At 38.3% G+C, this 24,637-nt stretch overlaps 1 protein-coding gene across 1 annotated transcript; it reads left to right on the plus strand.

The window, feature by feature from the left end:
* The first annotated feature begins 6,581 nt into the window (after positions 1-6,581).
* On the plus strand, positions 6,582-22,953 carry Rab32 (RAB32, member RAS oncogene family). Its single transcript, XM_046427402.2, has 3 exons — positions 6,582-6,918; positions 17,738-18,015; positions 22,466-22,953. Exons 1-3 carry the CDS (start codon positions 6,672-6,674, stop codon positions 22,613-22,615), a joined length of 675 nt encoding a protein of 224 aa, XP_046283358.1. The 5' UTR covers positions 6,582-6,671; the 3' UTR covers positions 22,616-22,953.
* Positions 22,954-24,637: the final 1,684 nt, after the last annotated feature.

Raw genomic sequence — 24,637 nt, forward strand, 5'->3', positions numbered from 1 at the left:
AGTGTTGAGCAGTCTCTGCTCGCACACCCCCAAAGTGGAGAAGGTTGAGAAGTTGGAGGGAGAATGGACAATTCTTAGAACCCTGGGATATTTTAATGAGAAATATTTTTTTCATAAACAAAAATGAGAAAATGATATAAGCCATCTGAGACTTGTGACCAAATAAATGATTTCTTTCATTTTATTTTTTAAAGTATTTTCAGTTTTACATGGACACATATCTTTATTTTGTTTGTTTTTATGTGGTGCTGAGGATCAAACTCAGTGCCTCATGAATGCTAGGTGAGCACTCTACCACTGAGCCACAATTCCAGCCCTGCTTTCATTTTAAATAAATATTTCCAGTTACTACATATAAGAATAGTCCACTTAGTCAAACTGGGATCCTACACATTTATTATGCCTTCTTGATTTGCCATCTGGAATATGTTCCAAACCATGACCTCATTCTACACCTAAAAAGATAAAAACATAATGATGGGGATATTTCGAAGAGATACAGAAGCCAACTGAAAGAGATTTCAATGGCCAAAGTTGAAAGAATGAGTTAAACTTACAAGTAATGTAACATTATGTTATAAGTCAAAGAATTAAAGTAATATCAATGACTCCATATGAATAGAAATAATTGAATACATAAATTAATGGAGGAGAAGAGATAAATTAAAAATGCAGAATAAATTATGCATAGATTCTCACTCAGGAAGGTGGAGCATTACTTCAACCCCATACATGTTGAATGTGCACAGTGACTTCATTTCAAAAAGAAAATTATAAATGGGGGTGGGGAGATAAGCAAACTTGCAGAAGAAAAATCTGAAAAATATTACTTCTTCCAAGTGATCAAGAATACTACCAACAGTCATACTGAGAGCATGTATACTCCTGATATGATTTATAAGCATTATACTTACTTATGCGGTCTTCCTCCTTAAACCTCATATCTCTAAATTAATTGTGAAGACAAAATCAGACAATCCCAACTGAGGCACATTATATGCAATACCTAACCAGTTCTTCTCAGAACCATTAAGGTCATCAGAAACAGGCAAAGTCTGAGAATTGTTAAGGCCAAAAGAAGCCTAACATGTTTGGTTATATTTACCACGGTATCCTGAATGGGATGTTGGAAAAGAAAAAGGACATTAGGTCAAAACAAAGGAAATCTGAATCAGACATGGACTTCAAAAACTGAATCAATGTTGGTTTATTAATTGTGAATAGTGTAACATACTAATGTTAAGATATTAACAACAAAGTGACTATGTATGTATACCTATGTACTTTGTGTATTATCTCTGCAACATTTTTGTAAATCTAATACTACCCTAAAGTGATAAGTTAGTTAAAATAAATTAATGACCATATGTTGATAATTTTACATCTAAAAGTTAATTCTATACTATTTCCACTTTTAATCAAAATACAGTGAAATAAGATATTAAAAAGAAATCAAACAAATAGGGATTGGAAAGTTAGAAAAGCAATAGGTTTGTATATATTTATAAATGATAGTTTTATATGGCCATTGAACTCTAATACATCATACACAAATCAACTTGATTTCAATATCATATACTAAGCATAAGATTTTCAGTCCTTTTCATGGTTAATCTTGTTTGTCACCTTGATTGGATTGAGAGAAACTTAGGAAATTGGTAAAAACATTTCTGAATGTGTTTGTGAGTGCATTTCCAGAGATGATGAACATGTGGCTCAGTAAACTGAGGGGGGACCTGCCCTAAACATGGATCATATAGTGCAACAGGCTGGGGCCCAAGGGAACAAAATAGGAGGAGAAAGAAGCCCACCAAGCTCTTTTTTTTAATATTTATTTTTTAGGTGTAGATGGACACAACACAATGCCTTTATTTTTATGTGGTTCTAAGGATTGAACCCTGGTCCCACCCGTGCTAGGGGAGTGTTCTACCACTGAGCCACAATCTCAGCCCCAGCGAGCTTGATTCTTGAGCTGGTGTACCTAGTGTATTGCTTCTGCCATCTCCCCTGGACATTAGACTCCAGCTATTTCTCTTTCAACATGGACTCTCACCAGTGGCTCTCTATGGAGCTTTCAGGCCTTCACTCTCAGAGTGGGGCTGTATCATTGGTCTATCTTTTTCTGAGGTCTCCATCTTGTTGGACTGAGAAGTTACTAGTTTCTCTCTCTCCAATCGACAGCCATTGTGCGACTATCTAGCCTCTGAGGATGTAAGCCAGTCTAATAAATCCCCTTTTGTAATTATAATTATACACACAAAAATCTAGATATGTGTGTGTGTGTGTATACTATTGGTTTTTTTCCTCTAGATAACCCTAAAAACAGATCTCTTATTCAGATATTAAGACTACATAAATCATAATTATACAATATAAATATTTTTGAAGATTCAATGTTGTATAATTTTCAATTCTCAGTCTGATCTATGGGTTCAATGCAATTCCACATTACTTCCAGTCATGTGTTCGTGAAAATTGACATTTTATAGAAATGTAAAAGAACCAGCTTGTTTAAAGCAAACTTGAAGAGTTACAGAATTTTCTCAGAATTAAAAATTTAAAAAACAGAAAGAGATAATTTGATTTAAAGACATATTAAAGCTAATTAAGAACTGATGTACATACAGACACACAGACTAACAGAAAAGAAGAGAGACAAGAGTCCATCCTTATAGGAGTGCTTATGTTAAGATGAAGGTGGCACTGCAGAGAAATAGGAAAAGGGCAGCTTTCTCAATGAATATCCTGGATTGATTGGTTATACATGTGAACATCAAATGAAACTTGATATCTTTCTTCAAAATTTCTTTAAAGAGTAACCTGATAGCTAGTGTAACACTTCTTCTTCATGATCACTAAAGGACACTGATTTTTTGTAAGATTTATAATTAACTGAAATTATCTCTCTCTTTTTTTGTTTTTTGCTTTGTAATTATTTGCCCTGCACCCAACACAATTCAAAGTTGTTAACATCAAGGACTGTGTTTGTTAAACCATCTTTGTTCCTGGATTGTTTTGAACATTGCCTGGAATAACTGTAAGCTTTTGAACATATAAATAAATATATAAATCTGCCAAGAAAGTTAAGGATGAGAAGATCAGATAATCATTTGGTATAGCACGTGAAGGATGAGGAGAGTGTTCTTGGGAGGGCCTGGAATGAGGTCATGGTTTGGAACATATTCCAGATGGCAAATCAAGAAGGCATAATAAATGTGTAGGATCCCAGTTTGACTAAGTGGACTATTCTTATATATAGTAACTGGAAATATTTATTTAAAATGAAAGCAGAGCTGGAATTGTGGCTCAGTGGTAGAGTGCTCACCTAGCATTCGTGAGGCACTGAGTTTGATCCTCAGCACCACATAAAAACAAACAAACAAAATAAAGATATGTGTCCATGTAAAACTGAAAATACTTTAAAAAATAAAATGAAAGAAATCATTTATTTGGTCACAAGTCTCAGATGGCTTATATCATTTTCTCATTTTTGTTTATGAAAAAAATATTTCTCATTAAAATATCCCAGGGTTCTAAGAATTGTCCATTCTCCCTCCAACTTCTCAACCTTCTCCACTTTGGGGCTGTGCGAGCAGAGACTGCTCAACACTTACTTATGTTACTTACTATTATGTAAGTCTATTTTTTTAAGTCAAGTGTGTGCACCATGCTTATCAAGGTTTGTTTTTTAATACAGATTCCTAAGTTTTCCTTCTGAAAGTTTAAAATGGAGGGTCTGGGTTAATTTGATAGCTAGCTCCTCAGGTGAGTCAGACATACAGCAGGCATGGGAACTACCAAATTCTTACCTGAACCCTTGCTAACTGGAGTGTGGTTCACCAATCACATTAACCTTAGAAACTGTGAACCTCTGGGGATGAAAAGTGGATGGCTGCTGTGGAAAACAATGTGAAGTTTCCTCCAAAAATGAGAAATAGAACTATTATGGGACCTAGCAATCCCACTTCCAGGATTTTAGCAGGATCTTGAAGAGATATTAACACCTCAGTGTTCATTGAAGCCCTCTCCATAACAGCTAAGATGTGGAAACAACCTTCCACAGTGTCTATGGAAGGATGAATGGATGAAGAAATGTGGCATATACCTAAGATCTTTAAATTTTGAGAAGCAGTTTTGGGTCTAAACCACTGTACTCCTGGATGCTCACCTCTGGGAACCTGTTAGGAATACAAATTATTTGCACCCTAGATCTAAATCAGATTCCTCTGTCTTAGAAATCTCTTTTAAGAGATCTTTCATAAGTTTAAGAAACACTAACCTATACCATGATCTTGCCTTTGAAAACCATTGACCCAAAACCCTCATTATCTGTTTTAATCAGTGACTATTTCTAATTTTAACTCAGAATATAATTTTTAGCACCACAATTCTACTTCTAATCCAATGGAAATCCAGAAGGGTTAGAGAAGGGATCAATAAAAATCGATGATGTTGCCCATGTATTGAACAAAATAGTGCCCTTATGGCAAGAATCAAAGGCTTTCTCTTCTTCCTAGGCTGGAGATGTTTAGAAGGGCTCTCTAATTGGATGAACATAAAGGTCATGTGCAGGTTGACCTGAAAACTTCCTTAGAGATATATCTATGACTTTTTAATAGCTCTTCTAGTACAGGTCTTACTCCTGTCTTGGCTTCTAAATTTGAAAATGTCTCCATCTCTGAAAAACATTTTTCAGTGGCTGTCGATTACAGTGAAGACAGCAGGGTAAACAGCTGCTTTGGTTTATTTCAGGAAGATACCAGAGGATACCAACTGCAGGTGTTCCTAAATATTAGGGCAATGGGGGGCATCCCTCAATTTCATAAATATAGAAATCTTTAAAATAAAGTACAACTACTTTCAATCCATTATCTGGAATTTTTCTTAGTGCTGTTTTATCTATTGTAAACATTACCAGCTAAATGCTTGAAAATACTTATTTCTTTTTAGGGACTTTATATAAGGTTGCCTTATTTAAAGATACATGTCTTCTTTCTCAGACTCACACTTCCTTTTAAATACCTATCAGTTTTTTAGTAGATGACTTTTATTATATTTTTGCATATATTTAAGGTATACAACATGAGCATTTGATATGCTTTTTATGGGAAAAGCATCTAAATCTACTCTTTTATGAAATTTTTAGTATGTGATACAATATTAGTAACTGTAGCTATCACACAGTGTTATTAGATTCTAGACTTATTCCCCACAACTGCATTTCTTTTTACACTTTGAGTTATATCTTCCATTTCTTTCCTGACTTCAGTAACCATTATTCTAATTTTTGTTTCTATATATTTGACTCTTTAAAAGACCCTACATGTAACTAAGATTGTGTGGCATTTTTTATTCTGTGTCAGGCTTATTTCACTTAACATAATGTCCTCCAGTTTCTTCCTCTTGTTGCAAATGACAGGATCTCCTATTTTAAGTTTGAAAATATTCCATTGTGTGTGTATGTGTGTGTAATTTCTTTATATAATTATCTGCTCATGGACACTTGTTTCCATATCTTAGCTATTGTGAATAACACTGCAATGAACTTATCTCCTTGAGATCCTGATTTCATTTCCTTTGTGTATACACATGAAGAGGGATTGCTGGGCCTTGACACTGGCGTTAGCAATAATATTTTGGATATCACAGGAAAAGCTCAAGCAACAAAAGCAAAAACAGACAAAGGGAATTTCAACAAGCCAAAAAGCCTCTGAAGAGCAAAGGAAAGAATCAATAAAATGAAAAATCAGTCTATGGATTGGAAGTAAATACTGGTGAACTATATATCTGACAAGGGGTTAATATCATGCAACTCAAAAACCCAATTAACAAAGGGACAAAGGATCTTAATGGACATTTTTCGAAAGAGGACACACAAATGACCAACAGACATATGAAAGGTGCTCAGTGTCACCAATCTTCAGGGAAATGGATATCAAAACCACAATGAGATATGCCCTCACACCTATGAAGAGGGTTATTATAAAAAAAGACAAGAGATAACTAGGGTTGGCAGAGGTCTGGAGAAGGGAATGTAAACTGGTACAGCCCTTGTGCAAACAGCCCTCGTGCAAAGCGGCAGGGAAGGTCCTCAAAACATTAAAACCAGAACGACCTACGACCCAGCCTTCATCCTACATTCTCCACCCTCCTAACGTGGGCTGCTGGAGGCCCAAGGCGCCAGACGCTGCCCTCCTCCGGGCCGTCTCAGGGGCTTGACTCCAGGCCGGGGCCCAGCAGCCGCGCACCCGCCGCGCTCCGCACGCGCTGGCTCGGCCCCTGCGCCTGCTCCGGCCTTCTGTGGACGGCGCTCCGAGGGCTCTGCGTCGGCGCCCGCGGGGCCCACCAGGGGGCAGCCCGGCCTCCCAGCGGGCGGCGGGCATTGGGGGAGGGAGTCTGCGGCGGCGGACGGGCCTGGCCGGCGCGGGCGAGGGCGCGACGGGAGCGGCCTCTCGCGTGTCCTCCCCGGGCCGGCCCCCGGCCCGCCCCCGACCCGCCCGGTCGCGAGTGCGGCGGGTTCCGGGTCCTGTGACCGGCCGGACGAGGCGGCGGAGCGCGGAGGGCGGGCCGGCGGCCGGCCTCGGAGGAGTTTCCGTGGCCGCGTCCGGGCGGCCCCGAGGGCGCGGCGGGGGAGCCGCGTGGAGCCCAGAGCAGCCCGAGCCGCGGCGCCCATGGCGGGCGGGGGAGCAGGGGATTCCGGGGCGGCCGCAGCGGCCGCGGCGCCGGAGACCCGCGAGCACCTCTTCAAGGTGCTGGTCATCGGCGAGCTCGGCGTGGGCAAGACCAGCATCATCAAGCGTTATGTCCACCAGCTCTTCTCCCAGCACTACCGGGCCACCATCGGCGTGGACTTCGCCCTCAAAGTCCTCAACTGGGACAGCAGGACACTGGTGCGCCTGCAGCTGTGGGACATCGCGGGTAAGCAGGGCACCCGCTTCCCGAGTCCCAGCGGGGCACCCCGCGACTCCGCCCCTGGCCCCTGGCTTTCCCTCCCTCCGCCCTGAACTCTCTGCCTGTGTACTTTTAGAAGAAAGAGTTCAAGTGAAGTGGGAAAATGCCGTGGGTTGGGGTCGGGGAACCCTCGAGGGGAGCAGAGTGGGCAGCAGTGCAGGCCTTTCAAGGCAGGACAGCGCAGTGCATAAGCAACCGCCCAGCGTGGATGCCCTGCTAGGTTGGTGGGAAGCTCCCTGGACTGCCAAGAGTCGGAAAGGAGGGCCCTACCTGCTCCCCAGGGCTCTCTGGCCTGACCAGCCACAAGAGCTGTTCCAGAAGTTTTAACTCTGAAGAATGACAAGATCATAATATGTCGGGAAATGTTGGAGTGAGGGTTCCCGTGAAGGGGAGACAGGGTTCTTAGAAAGGCTGTTTGGGGGGGCCGCCAGCTCCCCTCCTTCAACTGTCACTGAAGTTCAGAGTGACTGAAAGATGTGCCAGTTAGGGGCACAATCCCAACTAAAAGCCTGGCTCCTTTCAGCCAGTTATTTATCACCCATCTTGGATCTGTCCTAGTTTGGGGAGGGTTTTCTCTCTCCTGACAAGATTAGGAAGTCAGGAAGACTATTCCAGAAGTTTTAACTGACTAATAACAAGCCATGGACAAGAAAAGCTTGGATCTGAGCCCAGCCTTTGTGAGGGAAACTCCATTCCTCAAATAGCTTGCTCTAGGCTGGGTCACCCAGGTGAAGACCTGGGAAAGTTTCCCTGAAACTTTGTCCTCCCATTTCCCTCCCCAAACCAACACCTGCTTCTACCCCTGGCCTTCTCCTCCCCATTCCATAAATATTATACTGTTTCTCTGGCAAAGAGAATAATATAAGATTTTTTCTCTTTGAGGAACTATACATTCCTCTTATTGCATTTATGAACAACTGTACTTTGGCTACTGTGGTGGGTGGAATGTGGGTATCTAAAACAGAGAGAAACTACTGGAAATTTTAATTACTGAAATGGTACCAAAGTATATCTTGTTCATTCATTGCAGAGGTTCAGTCAACCATGGAGCATTTGATTGAATGGGAGCATGGTTAGGGTTAGAGGGCACCTTAGAGCATCCTTCCTACAGACCCTTTCCCTAAAGTCCATCAAGGACATGAACTGGGGGCACAGTGGGAGGAACACAAAGCTACTGTCTGCCAAGTGCTCTTTTATAGCCCCTTACATATAAGGAAGTACTGAAGAATTATTAACTTTATACTCATTTTCTTAAAGAGCAGATTTCTATATCTCAGATAACAGAACACATATCAAATCCTCAGGGAAAGAGCGCTTTGGGCACTGTTCCTTCTTTTTCTACCAGAAACTAAAAGAACGTTTGAAAAGTCATCTTTTGAAGCCAGAGGTTCTTTCGAAACACTTCCTGCTGTTGCCCAGAGCATAAGTGAACATTATACTGCTTCTTGACAAAGCCATGGATTTTAAAGGTTGCCGTACCATGTGACAGTCATCATCCAGCAATCCTCAGTGTAGCTTTTCCACAAACATGATTTTAATCCTCTGTCTAGAAGGGCAGTTGACTTGTCTCATTCTTTATGTAAATTAGTACAGTATTTAGATACTAAATTATGTTTGAGGCCTACTAAAAGCCAAGAGTATGAATAACAAGATTTTTTTTTTTTTTTATGACATGTGCTTTTAAGCTTCAAGGTAAAAATGCTTCTATTGTTGACTTAAGAAAACAAGAGTTTTTCTTTTTGGGTATCACCTCTTCCCTTTTTGTCCTTGAACAGACCAACATAGCCAGGAAGGAGACCTGTCTATTTTTTATCACACTTGCCATAATGGGATATCCTTGCAATTTGCCTAAATCCAAAGCTCAAACTTTGCCAGGGAGGAAAAGCAGCATTTTACGATCTCTAAAAGGGATTTCTGGTTGTAAAGCTACTGTTGTTTCAACAGGAACTGTTGTACCGTTCAGCAAGTACCCGTCAGCAATTAATAAAATTAGAGGCGAAATTATAAGGTAATTAGAAATTATTAGGTTCTTCTTCCAAGTAAAATATTCAGAGAGGGGGTCCTAATATAAGGATATTGAGAGACAATAACAGATTTGGGCTAAAGTTTGGAGAGCTATATCATTAATTGTGTTTGGTTTGAATATTTGAGTAACTAGAACCTTAGCTTGTGCCATTTGAATTTAGTAGAAATGATGTAATGAAGGCCACTCCAAAAATTTCCCCCAAGGCTAAACATACTTGCCTTATGCATTAATACAAAGTTGGATCATATTAGATTCTCAAAGAATAGGAATATTCCTTGATTGCAAAACAAGAGGTGGAGTCAGCCACTTGATATGACTAACGTAAGGGTTGGTGTTATTACTAGTTTCTTTTTATTATTATTCTTACTTTGGAGGCTTTCAAATTGGGTATGGGCATAAAGTAGTTATGCCAATAGTATGTGTCCTGGAAAGCTTTGGCAAATATAATAAGCAAGAATTGTTGAATGGTTTCTATAAATGTAGCCAGTCAGATTTAGTTAAACTTTTCAAATTAAGAACCATAGAACTTTTCAATTGTAAAACTTAATGAATATTTTTTTCATGGCATTTTAAAGCCATGTTTTAAAATAAAGATGTAGTTTAATACTATTTTTGTATAAGACAAATTGCTGCCGCTTAAGTTCATACCTACTTTAAGACTGCTGCTAATACAGAGCAAATATACTAATATTAAGATTTTTAATTATATTTTAAAGAGAGCTGAATAAATGCACACTAAATTCAGATGTATTAAGAGATATCCTTGATACTCCTTTCAAAGCTTAGTGTAGATAAATAATATTTGGGTAACTGTGATTTGTAAGACTTGCTACTAGCAACTATGGAATTTTCCAGGCAGATTTAAATCCTAAAATAGGTTTGCCCATTTATACTTTAAATTTGATGTATTGATTGAAGTGATTTGCAACCTTTCTTTGGACCAAGGACAAATTGGGAATAGTCTACTCTGAAGTTCATGTAATAATTTTTACCCAAACACAAAATGCATGCTTAGAAGACATTATAAATTATATAACACTATAAAGCCATATTTAAATTCATTTTCCCTCATTTCAGTTCCAATCCTAAAGCAGAATGTTGATCCTGATTGCCTTCATCCATCTTTACTTTGCCAATTGTAATACCTAGTAATTTCTTACCCTTTTTCATAACTTTCCATTAAACCTTCATGAGAAAGAATCTGAAATACTACCTTGGATGCTTTCCTGACCTTTAAGCTATCAGTCTGGGATATTAACGTTCAGTAATTTTCTAAATATGAAGAGTCAGTGTTTGGGAGAATTAGTCTAGGTAGTTATTTCTAATCTCTGTCTCACAGAGATACTACAGTAATTTTCCTGGTGCTTATTGGTGCCTGATGACATACACTCATCTAAAAGGCTCTTTTCAAGCTAAATTACATATGAGTGATCAGACTCTTGTACAATCTTGCCATCCGAGCCTTATTGAGGCTCAATTATTGTGCTTAATTACAAAAAAAAAAAAAAAAAAAAAAAGCCTGCTGTTCCACTTGACATGTTGAAATCTTTATCAGTTTCCAAGTTCTGAGACACCTTTGTGTCCACAGTCTGGGTTGTCATTCACAATTGCCCAGACAGATAGTTTATCAGTATAGCAGCGTAGTTGTATATAACTGTTCATTGTAGAACTGTTCATTCTCCTGGTAATGATATGCTTGTGGCCTTTCCCTTCTGAATATGTTGCCATTCTCAGTAGCCTCAGTCAGCCCTTTATGTTGAAAGATACTCAGGTTAATAGAGACAGTGGAATGCTGATAGGAAGTTCTAAAACTTCATTTATTCCCAGATATTTGCCTGCAATGTCTCTCTTCTGAACTGCATTATAGGCTCTAGATGCCCCAGAGTATAAACAGAGAAGTATACTAACTTGAACAAGAAGATACAGGTAAAAATGATATAGAGACAGACTTCATGATTCTGAGATAGGAATACAATAAACTTGATAGTATAGGAGGTTTGGGTTCACTAGTAAGATCAATAGTAAAATTCTTTTATATTTTCAACAGTCTGATTACCACTAAATGGGAGCATATAACTCATTGCAATAATCACTATCTCCTCCTGTTTTTAATTTGGAATTTAGTTATTATACTTCTCTACTTATGAGACTAGAAATTCTTAAGTAGATAGTTTTGGATTGGCTGCATCATTTTCTGTATATTGTGAAAAGCTATTTCTAAACCATGCACTCTTCTGCCATGTAACAAAGTTGTATTATTGGTATATGGTTGTAGCACACACTGTGGAAAAGCAAGGCAGTAATTATAGATGTTTTCTAACCTGTAAGCCATGTATTATTATTCCAGGGCTGGAGTATTATTTTAAAATGTATTTCAGGATAAACTTTATACATGGAATTTTCTATAATACTCATTCTGTTTTATAATGTACCCAGAATTTTATTTTATTTCTGTATGATGAGGCCAAAGACCAGGAGCCAATTGACATTGAAAGTATTTGGTTATTGACACAGTTCCATAGATGAGGAGTCATACTATGCAATACAGGGCCACAGGAAGAAGTACCAGGGACCATTGCCCGGGTAGAAAGAGTATGTGGAATCTGAGCAAGGATTTATAAGCTAAGCAAGTTTGTGATTGGATAATTTGAGTAATTTCAATGGTCTCTGAGATGTTCTGATAGACTCCTTGTCTGAAACCTGTCCCTGGGGTGATTTAGGGCAGGGAAATAATGTCCTAGTCTACAGGAGCCTGCTAAGTGAAGACTGATGGGGACTTATATATTTAGGATTGGTTGGTTTGCATATGAAAGGTGTGCTTGCAGTCATGTAGTTTGCAATCTGTACACATGAGTAAATTCTGGTAGGGGCAGTACCTCCCCAGGCCTGCAAGGCCTTAAGATGTCAAAGCATCATAAAATATAGAAAATTAAAAATTATTACATATTGTTGGCACATACTGAAGTAGATAGAAAGAAGAAATGCTCTTGTGAAGAAAGAAAATTTGAAGACCTTAGGCTTATAGCTCAGGAATAGCATAATCTTAAAATGGTGAGCACTTCACACTTAATCAATACTTAGGTTATGGAGAGCAGGCTAAGTAGGCAATTTCACATTCTGTTACAAGATCTTTTCTGAATGGTGAGAATAATGTATTCATATAAATGCAAGGAAATTTCTGGAGGGTGAGACAGAGGACCAAGGAAAGGTGCTTTAGCATCCTTTCAGTTGCATTTTCAAACGCCTTTTGCATTTTATGCTCAAGTTAGCTAAGCATGGGTCTTCACTCTTTTGAGAGAGACAACCACAGAAAAATAACTGGATTGCGAAGATTTCATTCAGAACTTCTGTTGATTTTTCTGACAGTTGATCTACATTATCTTCTTTCCCATTACTTCCACACACTTCTCTCCACACATTTTTTTCTTAGCATCTTCTACAGTGGTTTTTGGTTCTTTCTTAAAATTATTCCAAGAGTTTAAGTGTTCTTAGTGTGATTATATGGTACCTCTTCCATCAGAATCATTTGAGGTGCTTAAGATGCAGATTTTTAAGCATCTACCATGTCAACAGATTTGACTTAATCTGATAAACATGCCTGTGCATGATGGTTCAGCAGGAGAGGAGCTACTTCTTTCATACATAAGTCTATGGTTGGGAATTCCGGGACTGGGAGCAGCACCACCAAGTCTTCATGGACAAAGGCAAGCTTTTCACCATTGGACTATCGTTAGACTATGTCCTTTGCCTCTGTAGTCTGATCAAATGGACATGGTCTCCCCAGATAAAATTCTGTGACGGGAAGTTGGGATAGGCAACTAGCAATCCTTCATGACTATCAAATCAGAATTCCTGGAGTCTAGAAAACTGCAATCTGCCGAGCACCCTGGGCAAGTCTGATCTTTACTGCAATTAAGAAGCATTGTTCTGCCTTTGGTTTTGCTTCCCCTTTACATCTTGCCCATCTTCTTGAGATGCTCCAGTTCTGCACTTACCAGACAAGCTCCCTGCTGCCAATACTCCCTCACATTCTCTCCGTGACCTATCAGTACCTTTCTCAGATTCATAGCAACTCCCAGAAGTGGCATCACATCCTCATCCTGCATAGCCATCAGGAGTTTCTGGTTAAGGCTGGTATATGGATACAAGAGGGACTTTCAGGACAGAGACAGGATAATTTTGCTCCTGTGGACTAAATGTGTCTCATAAGGAAAAGGCTATTATGAGTTTGGACACCAATCAGTAAGTGATTTTGATTTGGATAATTATTCATTTATAACCAATGGCTAGAGGTGGTAGCTTATTGTAAATACTTCATTCCAGAAATGCACAATGAGATTTAGGGATTTTCTTTGAATAACTTTCCATTTATTAACTAGGAACTATACATTTTCAGTGAAACACTTTGAGTAGTAATGTGTAGCTTGGTAATCCTCAGTGGATGGGAAAAGGTAAGTGTTTGTAGTTGGAAAACTAGCTAGCCATCCCCTTATCCTAGCATTTTGATTGGGTTTGGGTTATGGGATTTATATTTTGAATTTCAACTAACATTAATAGAAACTTTTTAATTAAATTATTTATTTATTCTAATTTGTTATACATGATGGCAGAATGCAGTTCATTTCATACTTTACATATGGAGCACAATTTTTGAAATCATTGATTGTACACAAAGTATTTCCACACCATTCGTGTCTTTATACAGGTACTTAGAGTAATGATATCTAACTCATTCCACCATCATTCCTACCCCTTCACCCCCTCCTTTCCCCTCCCTCCCCTTTGTCCTATCTAAAGTTCCTATATTCCTCCCATGCCCCCTGCCCATCGCCATTATGAGTCAGCATTTTCATATCAAAGAAAACATTTGGCCTTTGGTTTTTGGGGATTGGCTTACTTCACTTAGCATTATATTCTCCAACTTCATACATTTACCTAATCATATGGGAGCATGAATATAAAATTTAGAGACAGATATTAAATATCTAAACAAAACCAGTGATGAAAATCCCTAGAGAAAATATCTCTAACTTGTTTTTCTGATAACAGAAGAATTCAATATTTTTCTTATCATATCTGGAGGGAAATACTTTCATTTTTAGGATTTTTATTAGCTTTGATGGAGATAAAGCAAATAGTTTTGTATATTGTCTTTAACTTAATGGGAATACATATTCTTGGAAACACTAATTTTGTTGTCTTTAAGTTCTTCTTTTGTTAGTTACTGTACTTTGAACCTAGGGATGGTTTACCACTAAGCTATGTTCCCAGTTATTTTTATTTTTTTATTTTGAGACAGGGTCTTGATTTCTTTTTTTTTTTTGATGATGTTCTATTTATTTTTGTTTTTTAGATTGTTATTGTTTTGTTTTGTTTTCTGTGCTGGAGATCCAACCCAAGGTTTAGTGCATGCTAGGTGAGCACTCTACCACTAAGCTACATCCCTACACTGATGTTCTTTTTTGGTCGGGGGTTAACAGGGATTGAACTCAGGGGCACTCAACCACTGAGCCACATTTCAAACCCTGTTTTTTGTTTTATTTAGAGACAAGGTTTCACTGAATTGCTTAGTGCTTCACTTTTGCTGAGGCTGGCTTTGAACTCACAGTCTTCCTGCCTCAGCCTCCTGAGCTGCTGGGATTACAGACATGTGCCCCTGTGCCTGGCTCTGATGCTCTTCTTAGTGCCATTCTTATTGAGTATCTCTGATTATTAGGTAAACATTTCAATTATTGCCAACACGTGTAGAATAGGTTGTGTGAATATTTAAGTATCTTTTGCGCCTGTGGACTAGCACTGTGCTCTGTTTCTCCTCTTTTTTGTGCTAAGATGTCCAGTTATAATCACAATTCCTTCCTCCAAAGAAGGCAGCAGCACACTGTTCACAGGTCAAGACATTATGACAGTCACTAGGAATGTGCTGTCAGTACTCCAACAGCACGTGGATGACAATAATGTCCCTAATATTAGTGACTAATGCACTCTGCAAGAGGAGGTCATTCCTTTGCTTCTGTGGGTGAAGCCCAGCATGACATACAGAAGGAGATATGACTTCTGTAGTAGCACTGTGCCATCCTTAAGCAAGTCATTCTTAAATGCTCACACTGCAGAGGGTCTGTGGACACACAGGCCACATGCAGAAATGCCTACTGCAGCAAACATCTGACTCAGATTAGACAGCATAGTAGATGACAAATCAATCCAGTAAATTCAGGTAATTTCTTCTCCTGGGAATTTATTCTCTCATCTATAAAATAAGAGAGGTCAGACTAGATAATTTGGGGTGCCTCCCTGTTATTGTTAGTCATGACCATTCCAGTACTGCTCAAAGAAGATGTTATTGGTTAGATATCTTCCTAAACTAACCTGAGCTCATTCAACAAACCTATTATGAAGATGCTCCCCAAGGTTCTGATTAAGCAAGCTTTAACTTTGCACATGTGCACCCTAATGCAGCAAAATTCATGAGTGTGTTTCATAAACATAGACTTCCTCCACTACCCAGCCTCTCCTGTCACAAGACTTCACCGGGACTCAACCCAGGACATTCAGCATGGCAGAAATTGCCTGCATTTTGGTAAAGTGTGTGTTCCCTTCTTTCGATTATTTATTGAGTTTTCACCTTCTTCTGTGGAATTCTTGAGAGTTTTTAAATGTACTTACTCCAAGTACAAATCTTTTTCAGATTTTTTTTAATCTCCTAGTTACTTTTCATTTGCTTAATTGACACTTTTTCGATTTGACATAGTGTAGTTGTTAAGACAAAGCAGCTGATATGAGGGATGTCAGGGAGATTTAAATCCTCACCTTGGGATCTAAAGAAAATTGATTAACATTTATCAGAAAGTTTATATGAATAAATTTTAACATCATTTAGTGTGATTAATAAAAGGAATTACTTGAGATTTATAGGTGTTTCACTAAAAAAAGCAGTAGTCACCAAAGCTTAGTCGTTCTTTGTAACATCTGGATGTTTATACTTTTCTTTTACTCATTTGCCACCCTATCCTCTTTGCTAGATTAAAAGGATAGTCCAAAGAAGTAACTTCTTATAACTATGTAAATATCTTGAAATCTTAATCCTTTGATGTTTCTTAATCTATCTTAATGATGCCACGATTCTTGCCATGATTCTTCTTGCAGTTACTCTTCCTGTCCTTTCATGTTCAATAATTAAAATGCCTAAAAATGGAAGTGGCTGGTGATACTTATCTTCAGTAGAAATTGAAGTCTGAACCATTTTAATGCACCTATATGTAGTTTTTCTGAAGAACAGTGATTTTGACTTTGAATATTTGAAATATCCTGGGTTGGCATGCCCTCTATGATTATTATATGTATGTTTACAGAAAATGGTGCAATGTTAACTTTTTATAAATATTAGCCTTTTGATTAAATGAACTCTATAGCTGGCTGATGTGATTTATCTTACCAATAAACTATGAATTATAATATCAGGGTTTTATATGTGTCCATTTGTCAGAATAAAATTCTGACCTTTGGACTATAGTAATACTACTTTAGATACACCCATGTGAGGAGTTTCCACAAAGCAAGTGAACTATAAATGTATTCAGATAGCTTGACAGTTGTCATATTCTTCTTCCCTATTCTATAAAGCAATATATAACATTGTATGATGCACTGTGGTGTTTGGAGGAGAAAGAATTTTGTAATTTAAGGTAGCTTTTCATTTGTGGGAATAAAGTGTAGATTAAAATTGCATCAATAAAAGACAGATAAAGCTTGTTTATCATCATGTGTTTTAACAGGAAAATATCCTATCATAGATTCAGGAGTTATAAATCTTAGACTCACATTGATTTCTATTAACTGCCTCCCAGCCTAGTCAGTAATTTGACACCTGAAACAAGTCAAAAGTAGCTACAAGATAGTTGAGAATCTTAACCTAGAGGCTTGAGGAGTCAGAAGACCTGCATTAGTTGGTATTATAATTTTGTCTGTCTTTTTACCTGTCAGTTGAAGATAAGCGCCTTGCTATGTGAAAGGTTAGTGTGGTCACAGATTGTGAGACAATGCTTTGTAATAATCCTGCGTGATGCATGAACAAAAATATAGGAAGGAACATAATTTATCCAGAGTGCTTACCATAAGTTGAAATATTTTCAAATGTCAATGAGATTTGAAGAACTCTGCAATTTATCCTGCTTATAATCACAACCAATTGCCACTTCTTGTTCTGAAACTGTAGGTTCTCATGTGTCTGCATCCTCTAGGAGCTCAATTTTGCCTGTTGACTCAGAAGAGGGTTTAGCCTCGAGATGTGAAGGAAAGATGAGAGCATGAGCTACTTAATCTCCTGTCTAGTTCTAATCATTCTGACCAGCATTTGACCACTGCCCTTATCTCCTTCCTGCAAACTCAATTTTCTGCTATTCTTGTCTCTGCCTCCACTTCAAGCTTTCTGTTTTCCTCAATTGTTTATCCTCTCTTAGACTAAAAGGAGAGAATGAAGAAATGACCAACTTTGTAGCCTTCAGTATTGTCATGTTGAATTCATCACATATGTGTTATACACACACAGAACACAAAACTAGTTAATGATGTGTTCAAGCAAATTGCCAGCCTCTTCTGCTTTGCAGGTCCTGATTCTGTATGGATGACCTTAATCTCACTGGTTTATGTTGCTCTGGAATGGGAGGTATTTGCTGACAGTATTATTATTTGGGCATGGGGTCAGACCTAAGTATGACTCTTAAGAATTAAGAGTGTTTACTCTATTTTTATATCTATTTCTAGGGCAGGAGCGATTTGGCAACATGACCCGAGTGTATTACAAGGAAGCTGTTGGTGCTTTTGTAGTCTTTGATATATCCAGAGGCTCCACTTTTGAGGCAGTCTTAAAGTGGAAAAATGATCTGGATAGTAAAGTTCATCTTCCCAGTGGCAGCCCTATTCCTGCAGTCCTCTTAGCTAACAAGTGTGACCAGAAGAGGGATGCTGCCCAGAGTCCTCTCCAGATGGACCAGTTCTGCAAAGACCATGGCTTCACTGGCTGGTTTGAAACCTCTGCCAAGGTGAGATCTGCTCTGGATGAATCTGCCCTTCTGCTTACCTTCTCAGTTTGAGCCGTAACTGTTAAATATTTAGATGGATTTCTGTGAAGGGTTTTCAGAGGCCAGAAAAAGCAACACGTGGGTATATTATAGCTTTCCCCATTCTGTATCAGGAATGCTTAAAAACTGGATAATGGGGAAGTGAGTCAAAGGCCAGCCGAATATTTGCATTAAAATGAAAATGAGTAAATCAAGCAAATCAAGTGACATTTTCTGTGAGGTTTTTTTAATGGACATACTTCTTATGCTACTGGAGTGAGAGATAAGGTATATTGTCAGTTACAAGAATTTTTGACTTTTACAAAAGGCTTAAAGAATGTGGAGACATGCCTCTGGTGAAGGTGTATGTCATATAGAGGATAAACAAAGACATTGAACGGTCAGCAAGCATATTTATTCAGAAGATGTTTGAAAAGCTTTAGATTAACTGTGTAGGAAAGATTGGAACAAGAGGAAGCTGTCAATGTATATGTCAAGCTTCTTCATGAATAGTATAGTAGAATTTTTGTCTTCCATTGTTGGGAGCTGGATGAAATGTTTGTTTGAAGGGGAAAACCTAGTAAAGTGAATTTTCAAAAGCTTAACCATCTAGGTGTATAAAAAAAGGAAGGTGAAAATGAGAAGTACAAAATATGGGGAAGGTTGGGTGCAGCGGATGTTTCTATAAGAGGGTTAAATAGAATAATGATGATATTTGTGAAAATCCTGTGATGATAAGCACCAAATCCTGAATTTGATGTTCATAATAGAGTTCCAGCTTTTAGAATGTGCTCCGTAGGTTTCTTTTATGTATAAGCATGTGTGTGCGTGTGTATCATTGTTCCTCCAAATCACCTCCCTCTTCTGGAGACTGAACGCTAGTTTACTTTTGGTTTTACTAGAAACTTCCCTTTAAATGAAAGATAATTTGATGTCAGTGGTGATCATAATGATGAAAGACTCTACTGAGGGGTCACCTTGGGATGTTAAGTGATGGTGGAGTCTCAGGACAAAAAGAGTGTCTCCTGGATGCAGGAGTGTGCATACCTATGCCGCAGACTCCTTGTTTAGATAAATATGCATCTGACTTTTTTTCACAAATGAAAAATTGCATCACAAGAAAGATGAAGTCCTGAGATGGTGCATCAGCACTCATCTGGCAGGAAGGATGAAGTGTCCAGAGGAAAGGATTCCAAAGAGAAAGAATTTTTCAGGGCTACAGCTCTGTCTGCTAAGTGAATTGCCTTAACTTTCTAGCTTCATTAAAAAGAAAAAAAAAAGCATAACAGTACATGAAAATGTTTATGCAAGCATATCATTTGGTTGTATAGTTTTTCTATATTGCAGATAAAATTCCACTTTAAGTTTTATTTGGCTTAATATTTCAGCTAATAGGTGGATATTTTCTCCCAGAAACTACATGTAAGGTGTCATAAATGATGATGTCACGTGATGTATAATTTGAGAGTGTGTAAGCAATTTGCTTTGTTATATTTACAAATGAAATTACATGGATAGGTGAGGGGAAAATTGGTTAAAAGGGTCAGGTATGTTCTACGCTTCCCTACAAATATATTAAAAATGGCTTTTAGAGAATTTCCTGTGTAATAAGCCAGGAATCTTCAGAAAGTAAAACAGTAACATGAATTTTAAGTTAAAAATTTTGAGTCAAGCTTCAAGTATTGCCTAAGTGTCATTAATAGTTATACTTTAGAGCCAGCCATCTGATTTTTGCTTGGATTCCAGTGGTCAGCATTCTAATAGGAATACAGCCAAAAGACAATTTGAATTTGTGAATTTCATCCTTTCCCTTTTATGGAAAAACACCACCATTTTCTGACTTTAAACTTTGAGATTGATTTTACTAAAATATAGAAATTTGTTTGGGAATTATAACCAAATGCAGCTAGAGAATTTTATAATTATTGATGTGATGGATATGATGTGGATTGGATAACAATTGGACATCTGAAGATCTATATTTCTGCTAAAGTTAATTCTTATCTTGGGAACAAAGTTTTAAAGAACTATTGATGCTATGAAAGAAACCTAAACAAATAGCACAACTCTTCCAGGTTTCCCTGGTCTGAGAAAGGGAATACAAATAGTGAATCTCATGGTATTGAATTCAGTTGGAGATTTCAATATAAACATGTTTCATATATAAATATGTATAGTTCCATATACATATATACACACAGATTTATAAAGAGAAATTAACAGAAAAGTAAAGGTGTGTGTGGGTGTGTGTGTTTAACTAGCTCTATCTGCTGAGAGGGGTTGGAAGCAATGACACTGTAATATTAGTGAACCTACCTAGTCCTCAGAAATTTTTTTTTGAATAGTTTTAAAGTTAAAAGACTTAGGATGACTGGAAAAATAATTGACTCCATGGCTGGGGGAACTGACATGTAAAGATGTACCTGAGATGTTCTATGGTTCCAGAAACTAAAAAAGGATTCACCAGATGTGAGGCATGTCACAAACACATGGGAGCCTGCATGTAAGAGCAACAAAGTAAAATTGAAGCAAATAATCCATAATATGCATAAATAAATGTTAAATACTTGAGGAAGAACCTTTCCTTAACAGTGGAGTCTCAAATAATAAATGTAGAAGGAATGATGGAATTAAAAAGTCAACTGTTAAACCCTGCAGTAATAATAATTGTTTTAAGGAGGAAATAATAGATCTAACAACAGTGAGGAAAAGCATGGTGAGAAACAGAGTACTTACGTATTTGCACTTACTGAGTACAAAGGGGAAAGCTGGTAACATCTTAGTTGATAACAAGCCTGGCAGCATGACATTAATTTGTGTGTCTCCTGATAGTCTGAGAAGGACACAGGCTCCTGTCTTAGTCCTGCCGAGAAAGTAAAACTTGAATGATAAGGAAACATCAGGCAGGCTCAGAATGAGGGGTATTCTCTGGCTAGTGGTCTCCAAGAGGGCACTGAGGAACCATTCCAGATGAAAGGAGCCCAGGGACACGTGGCAACAGAATATAGCTTGTGGAGCTGCGTCAGAAACAGGCCTTGAGACAGTTGGTGGAATTTAAGTAAGGTTGATAGATTAAGGTTGACACAATAATGTTATCTCATTTCCTGATTTCAGAAGTTGTACTCTGGTTTATCTAAGCTGTTAACTTTTGAGGAATGAGTGAAGAGTATACAGTAAATCATACTATTGTGATATTTTGCAAAATCTGAACTTATTTTATAAAGCAAGAACAGTATTTGCTATGTGCTGCTTATTATGTGTTCTCTGATAACTTCTAAAATAGTCACACAAATGCTGTGATAGCTAATAATTCCTTAGGATATCCTTAATGGACATCACACTCACAACATCATTATGCATGACAACTGAAAGTAGCAATCTGTACTCACAGATGGAGGAGCAGTGTGGTACATTTTTTTTATGTGGTTTGAGCCCTTTCACAGTTTTCTTCTTAATATATACTGAATATTTGAATTACATCTTTGTTATGGCTTGGATCTAGAATGTCCCCCAAAGTCTCACATGTAGAAAGCTTGGTCCCCAACGCAGCAGTATTCAGAGGTGGGGCTTTTAGGAAGGTGATTGCATCATGGGAACTTCAGCTACATCAGTGGATCAATCCATTGATTGATTCATAATTTGAATGGATTATCAGGAGGTGGTGGAAACTCCAGGAAGTGGGGTATAATTGGAGAAAGTAGGTCACTGGGGCTGTCCCCTGGAAGGGTGAATCATATTCCTTTCTCGTTTCTGCTTCCTGGCTGCCATGAGGTAAGTAGCTCTCCTCTGCCACACCCTTCTGCCATATAGTGTTCTGCCTTTCCTCAGGTCCAAGTCATGGAAATCAGCTGACCATGGACAGAAACCTCTGAAATCATGAGCCAAAATAAATCTTCCTTTAAGTTGATTTTTTTTTTTTTCAGGTGTTAGTCACAGCAATAAAAAGCTGACTAACACAGCATTCAAGGGCACCGATTTTCTAATCTGAATGCCTTCCATCTATGTGTCAACCCAGTGCATCTCCACAGGGCACTGCTGCTCATTTGAAAGTAGAACAGGTGGAGAGGTATCCCTGCTAGTCGCCCTGCAGCTGAATAGATGACCCCTAGGTTGGCTTTGGTTGTTGCTGCCAACATCTGTAGGATCATATTTACATTTTCAACCATTGAGGTAGCACATTGAGCCTCGATGACAAAAGTTACAACAGGAACATCAAATAGGGTGTCCATGCTAAAAAGAAGAGGGTTCTTTTCATAGACACATGACTCAGTGGCATTGAACTCTTAATGTGCACTTTATTACTAAAGAAAATGGTAGCTGGTATACTTACAGTGCCCCCTCTGGCAAATTTCCCTAGTTGTCCTTAGTACTCAATGCTTTACTCTAAGAATGGACCAGACCACTGATTCTGTTCTTTGCTTCTGTATTACAGGATAACATAAACATAGATGAAGCCGCCCGGTTCCTTGTGGAGAATATTCTCACAAACCACCAAAGCTTTTCTAGTGAAGAAAATGATGAGGGCATAATTAAACTGGATCCGAAGAGCATGACAGAAGCACGCAGATCCCAGTGCTGCTGACGTGGCTTCTGGTTCTCATGTGCCTGCCTCAGTCCTAAGCATGTGCCCAAGAATGTTGATCAGTAACCCTCTGCACTGTTAATCTCCCCACAGGTGCACATCACAGTGCAACTCCACAGGGCACCGCTGCTCATTTGAAAGTGGAACAGTTGGAGAAGTATCCCTGCTAGTGGCCCTGCAGCTAAATAGATGACCCCCACCTAGGCTTTTGTTATCGTTGCCATCATCTGCAGGATCATGTTTACATCCCTTTAAACAGCTCTGTAAATGATTCCAATGGTAGCTCTTAGTGTAAATGCTCGGGGTGGTAATAAAGCTTCCCTGTGGTGTTCCTTCCATTTTGAGTATGTCTTTGTCCCCATATTCCATCCTCACTCTACAAAGAGGGTGTTAGATACAAACGCTTGGAAGTTCATGTTTAGTAACTTGATTTCCTCTTTCTTTTTTTTTCTTATTTTGGTACTGGGAATTGAACCCAGGGACACTTAACCACTGAGTCACATCCTTAGCCCTTTTTATATTTTATTTTGAGATAGAGTCTCACTCAGTTGCCAAGGTTGGCATTGAACTTACAATTTTCCTGCCTCTGCCTAGAAAGTCAGGGAGATTCCAGAAGTGCTCCACCATGCTTGGCTAGCAATTATATTTTCTATTCAGAACTTCAGTACTTTATGTAAAATTGTTACCCTTAATTATGTAATTATAGCAGTCATGGCTGGTGTAGAATGGGTCACACTCCCCCTTTAACACTTTAAGGTGCCATTCCTAATTACTCAGAAAGTGTTCCCGCAACACCTGTATGTTGGATGCCTCCTTCGGATTTGTTTGCTGTCACTTAGAAACAATGTAAATGACCATTTCTTCTCTCCTCTCTCCTTGTGTGCTTATGCTGCTCCCCAAGGGCCTCCTTGACTGGCTGTTGGAATTTGCTCTAACCAGAGTTAGGCTTTGCAGGTCTGTAATGGCAATGGTCACAAGGCAGCTATTTTCAGAGTACATAAAATTATACTTCAGCTTCTATATTGTGAGATGTGAAAGAAACTAAGTCATGTTAGTTTTTGTAGAAGATTTTAGACATTTAAAATATAATGCTTGAGAAACCTACGGCCGATTCACAATATTTCTATTACCACTTAACCCAAAGGAGGAAAAGAATAAATATTTTAACTAAAGCCCATGTTTTAAACTAATGTTCTAAGAAGATACTTTCTGCCTTAGAAAACTTTGTGTCTGTTCACTTTTGCTGTTTATTTTATTTTTTTTAATTTTTATTTATTTTTATTGCTTAATTTTCGGCGGACACAACATCTTTTTGTGTATGTGGTGCTGAGGATCGAACCCGGGCCTCACGCATACCAGGCGAGCGCGCTATCGCTTGAGCCATATCCCCAGCCCTTGCTGTTTATTTTTGAAAGATATATTATGTGAAAGCTCCAACTTATTTCTTTCAAAGAAATGTTAAAGGTCTTTGTGTCCTAGTCCAAAAGTAACACAAAATGAGATGTTGGCCAAATTTGTCTCATTTTTTAAGTGAACTTAGTAGAAAAGATCCTTACATTTTTTGAGAATAGGGAGAAAACCAACACAGGCCTGCATTTGCACTGACAGGTGTGTTCTGTCAATAAATAGAAGTTGCTCTTGGCCATAAGGCATAGATCATTCTGTTCCTTAAACCCAAATCACACAGATGATCTCTTTAGACAGGTATTCTACATAGAATCAGAATTTCTGAGGTAAAGAAATAGAAGATGTTGATTTAATTAATCATCATAATTCAACTAGTATTGTGTTAATCTCATGTCATGAAATTACCAATGGTCTAATCTGCTACATGTATGTCAGTAATTCAATAATATTTCTAAAAGTGATTGTTGTCAAAAATTGTAACTTTTCAAGGTATAATTTGTTTCCTGAGAAACATATGAAACATTCATATTGCTTAATGAAAATTCCTTCAGGCCTGCAGAGTTAGCTTTCTAAGGATGGAGCTCAGAAGTATATTTTTACAAAAAAAAAAAAATC

This window comes from Marmota monax, unplaced genomic scaffold (assembly GCF_021218885.2).
Source record: "Marmota monax isolate L192 unplaced genomic scaffold, Marmota_monax_Labrador192_F-V1.1 WCK01_AAM20220418_F8-fsc00114, whole genome shotgun sequence".
In the NCBI taxonomy this organism is placed as follows: domain Eukaryota; kingdom Metazoa; phylum Chordata; class Mammalia; order Rodentia; family Sciuridae; genus Marmota; species Marmota monax.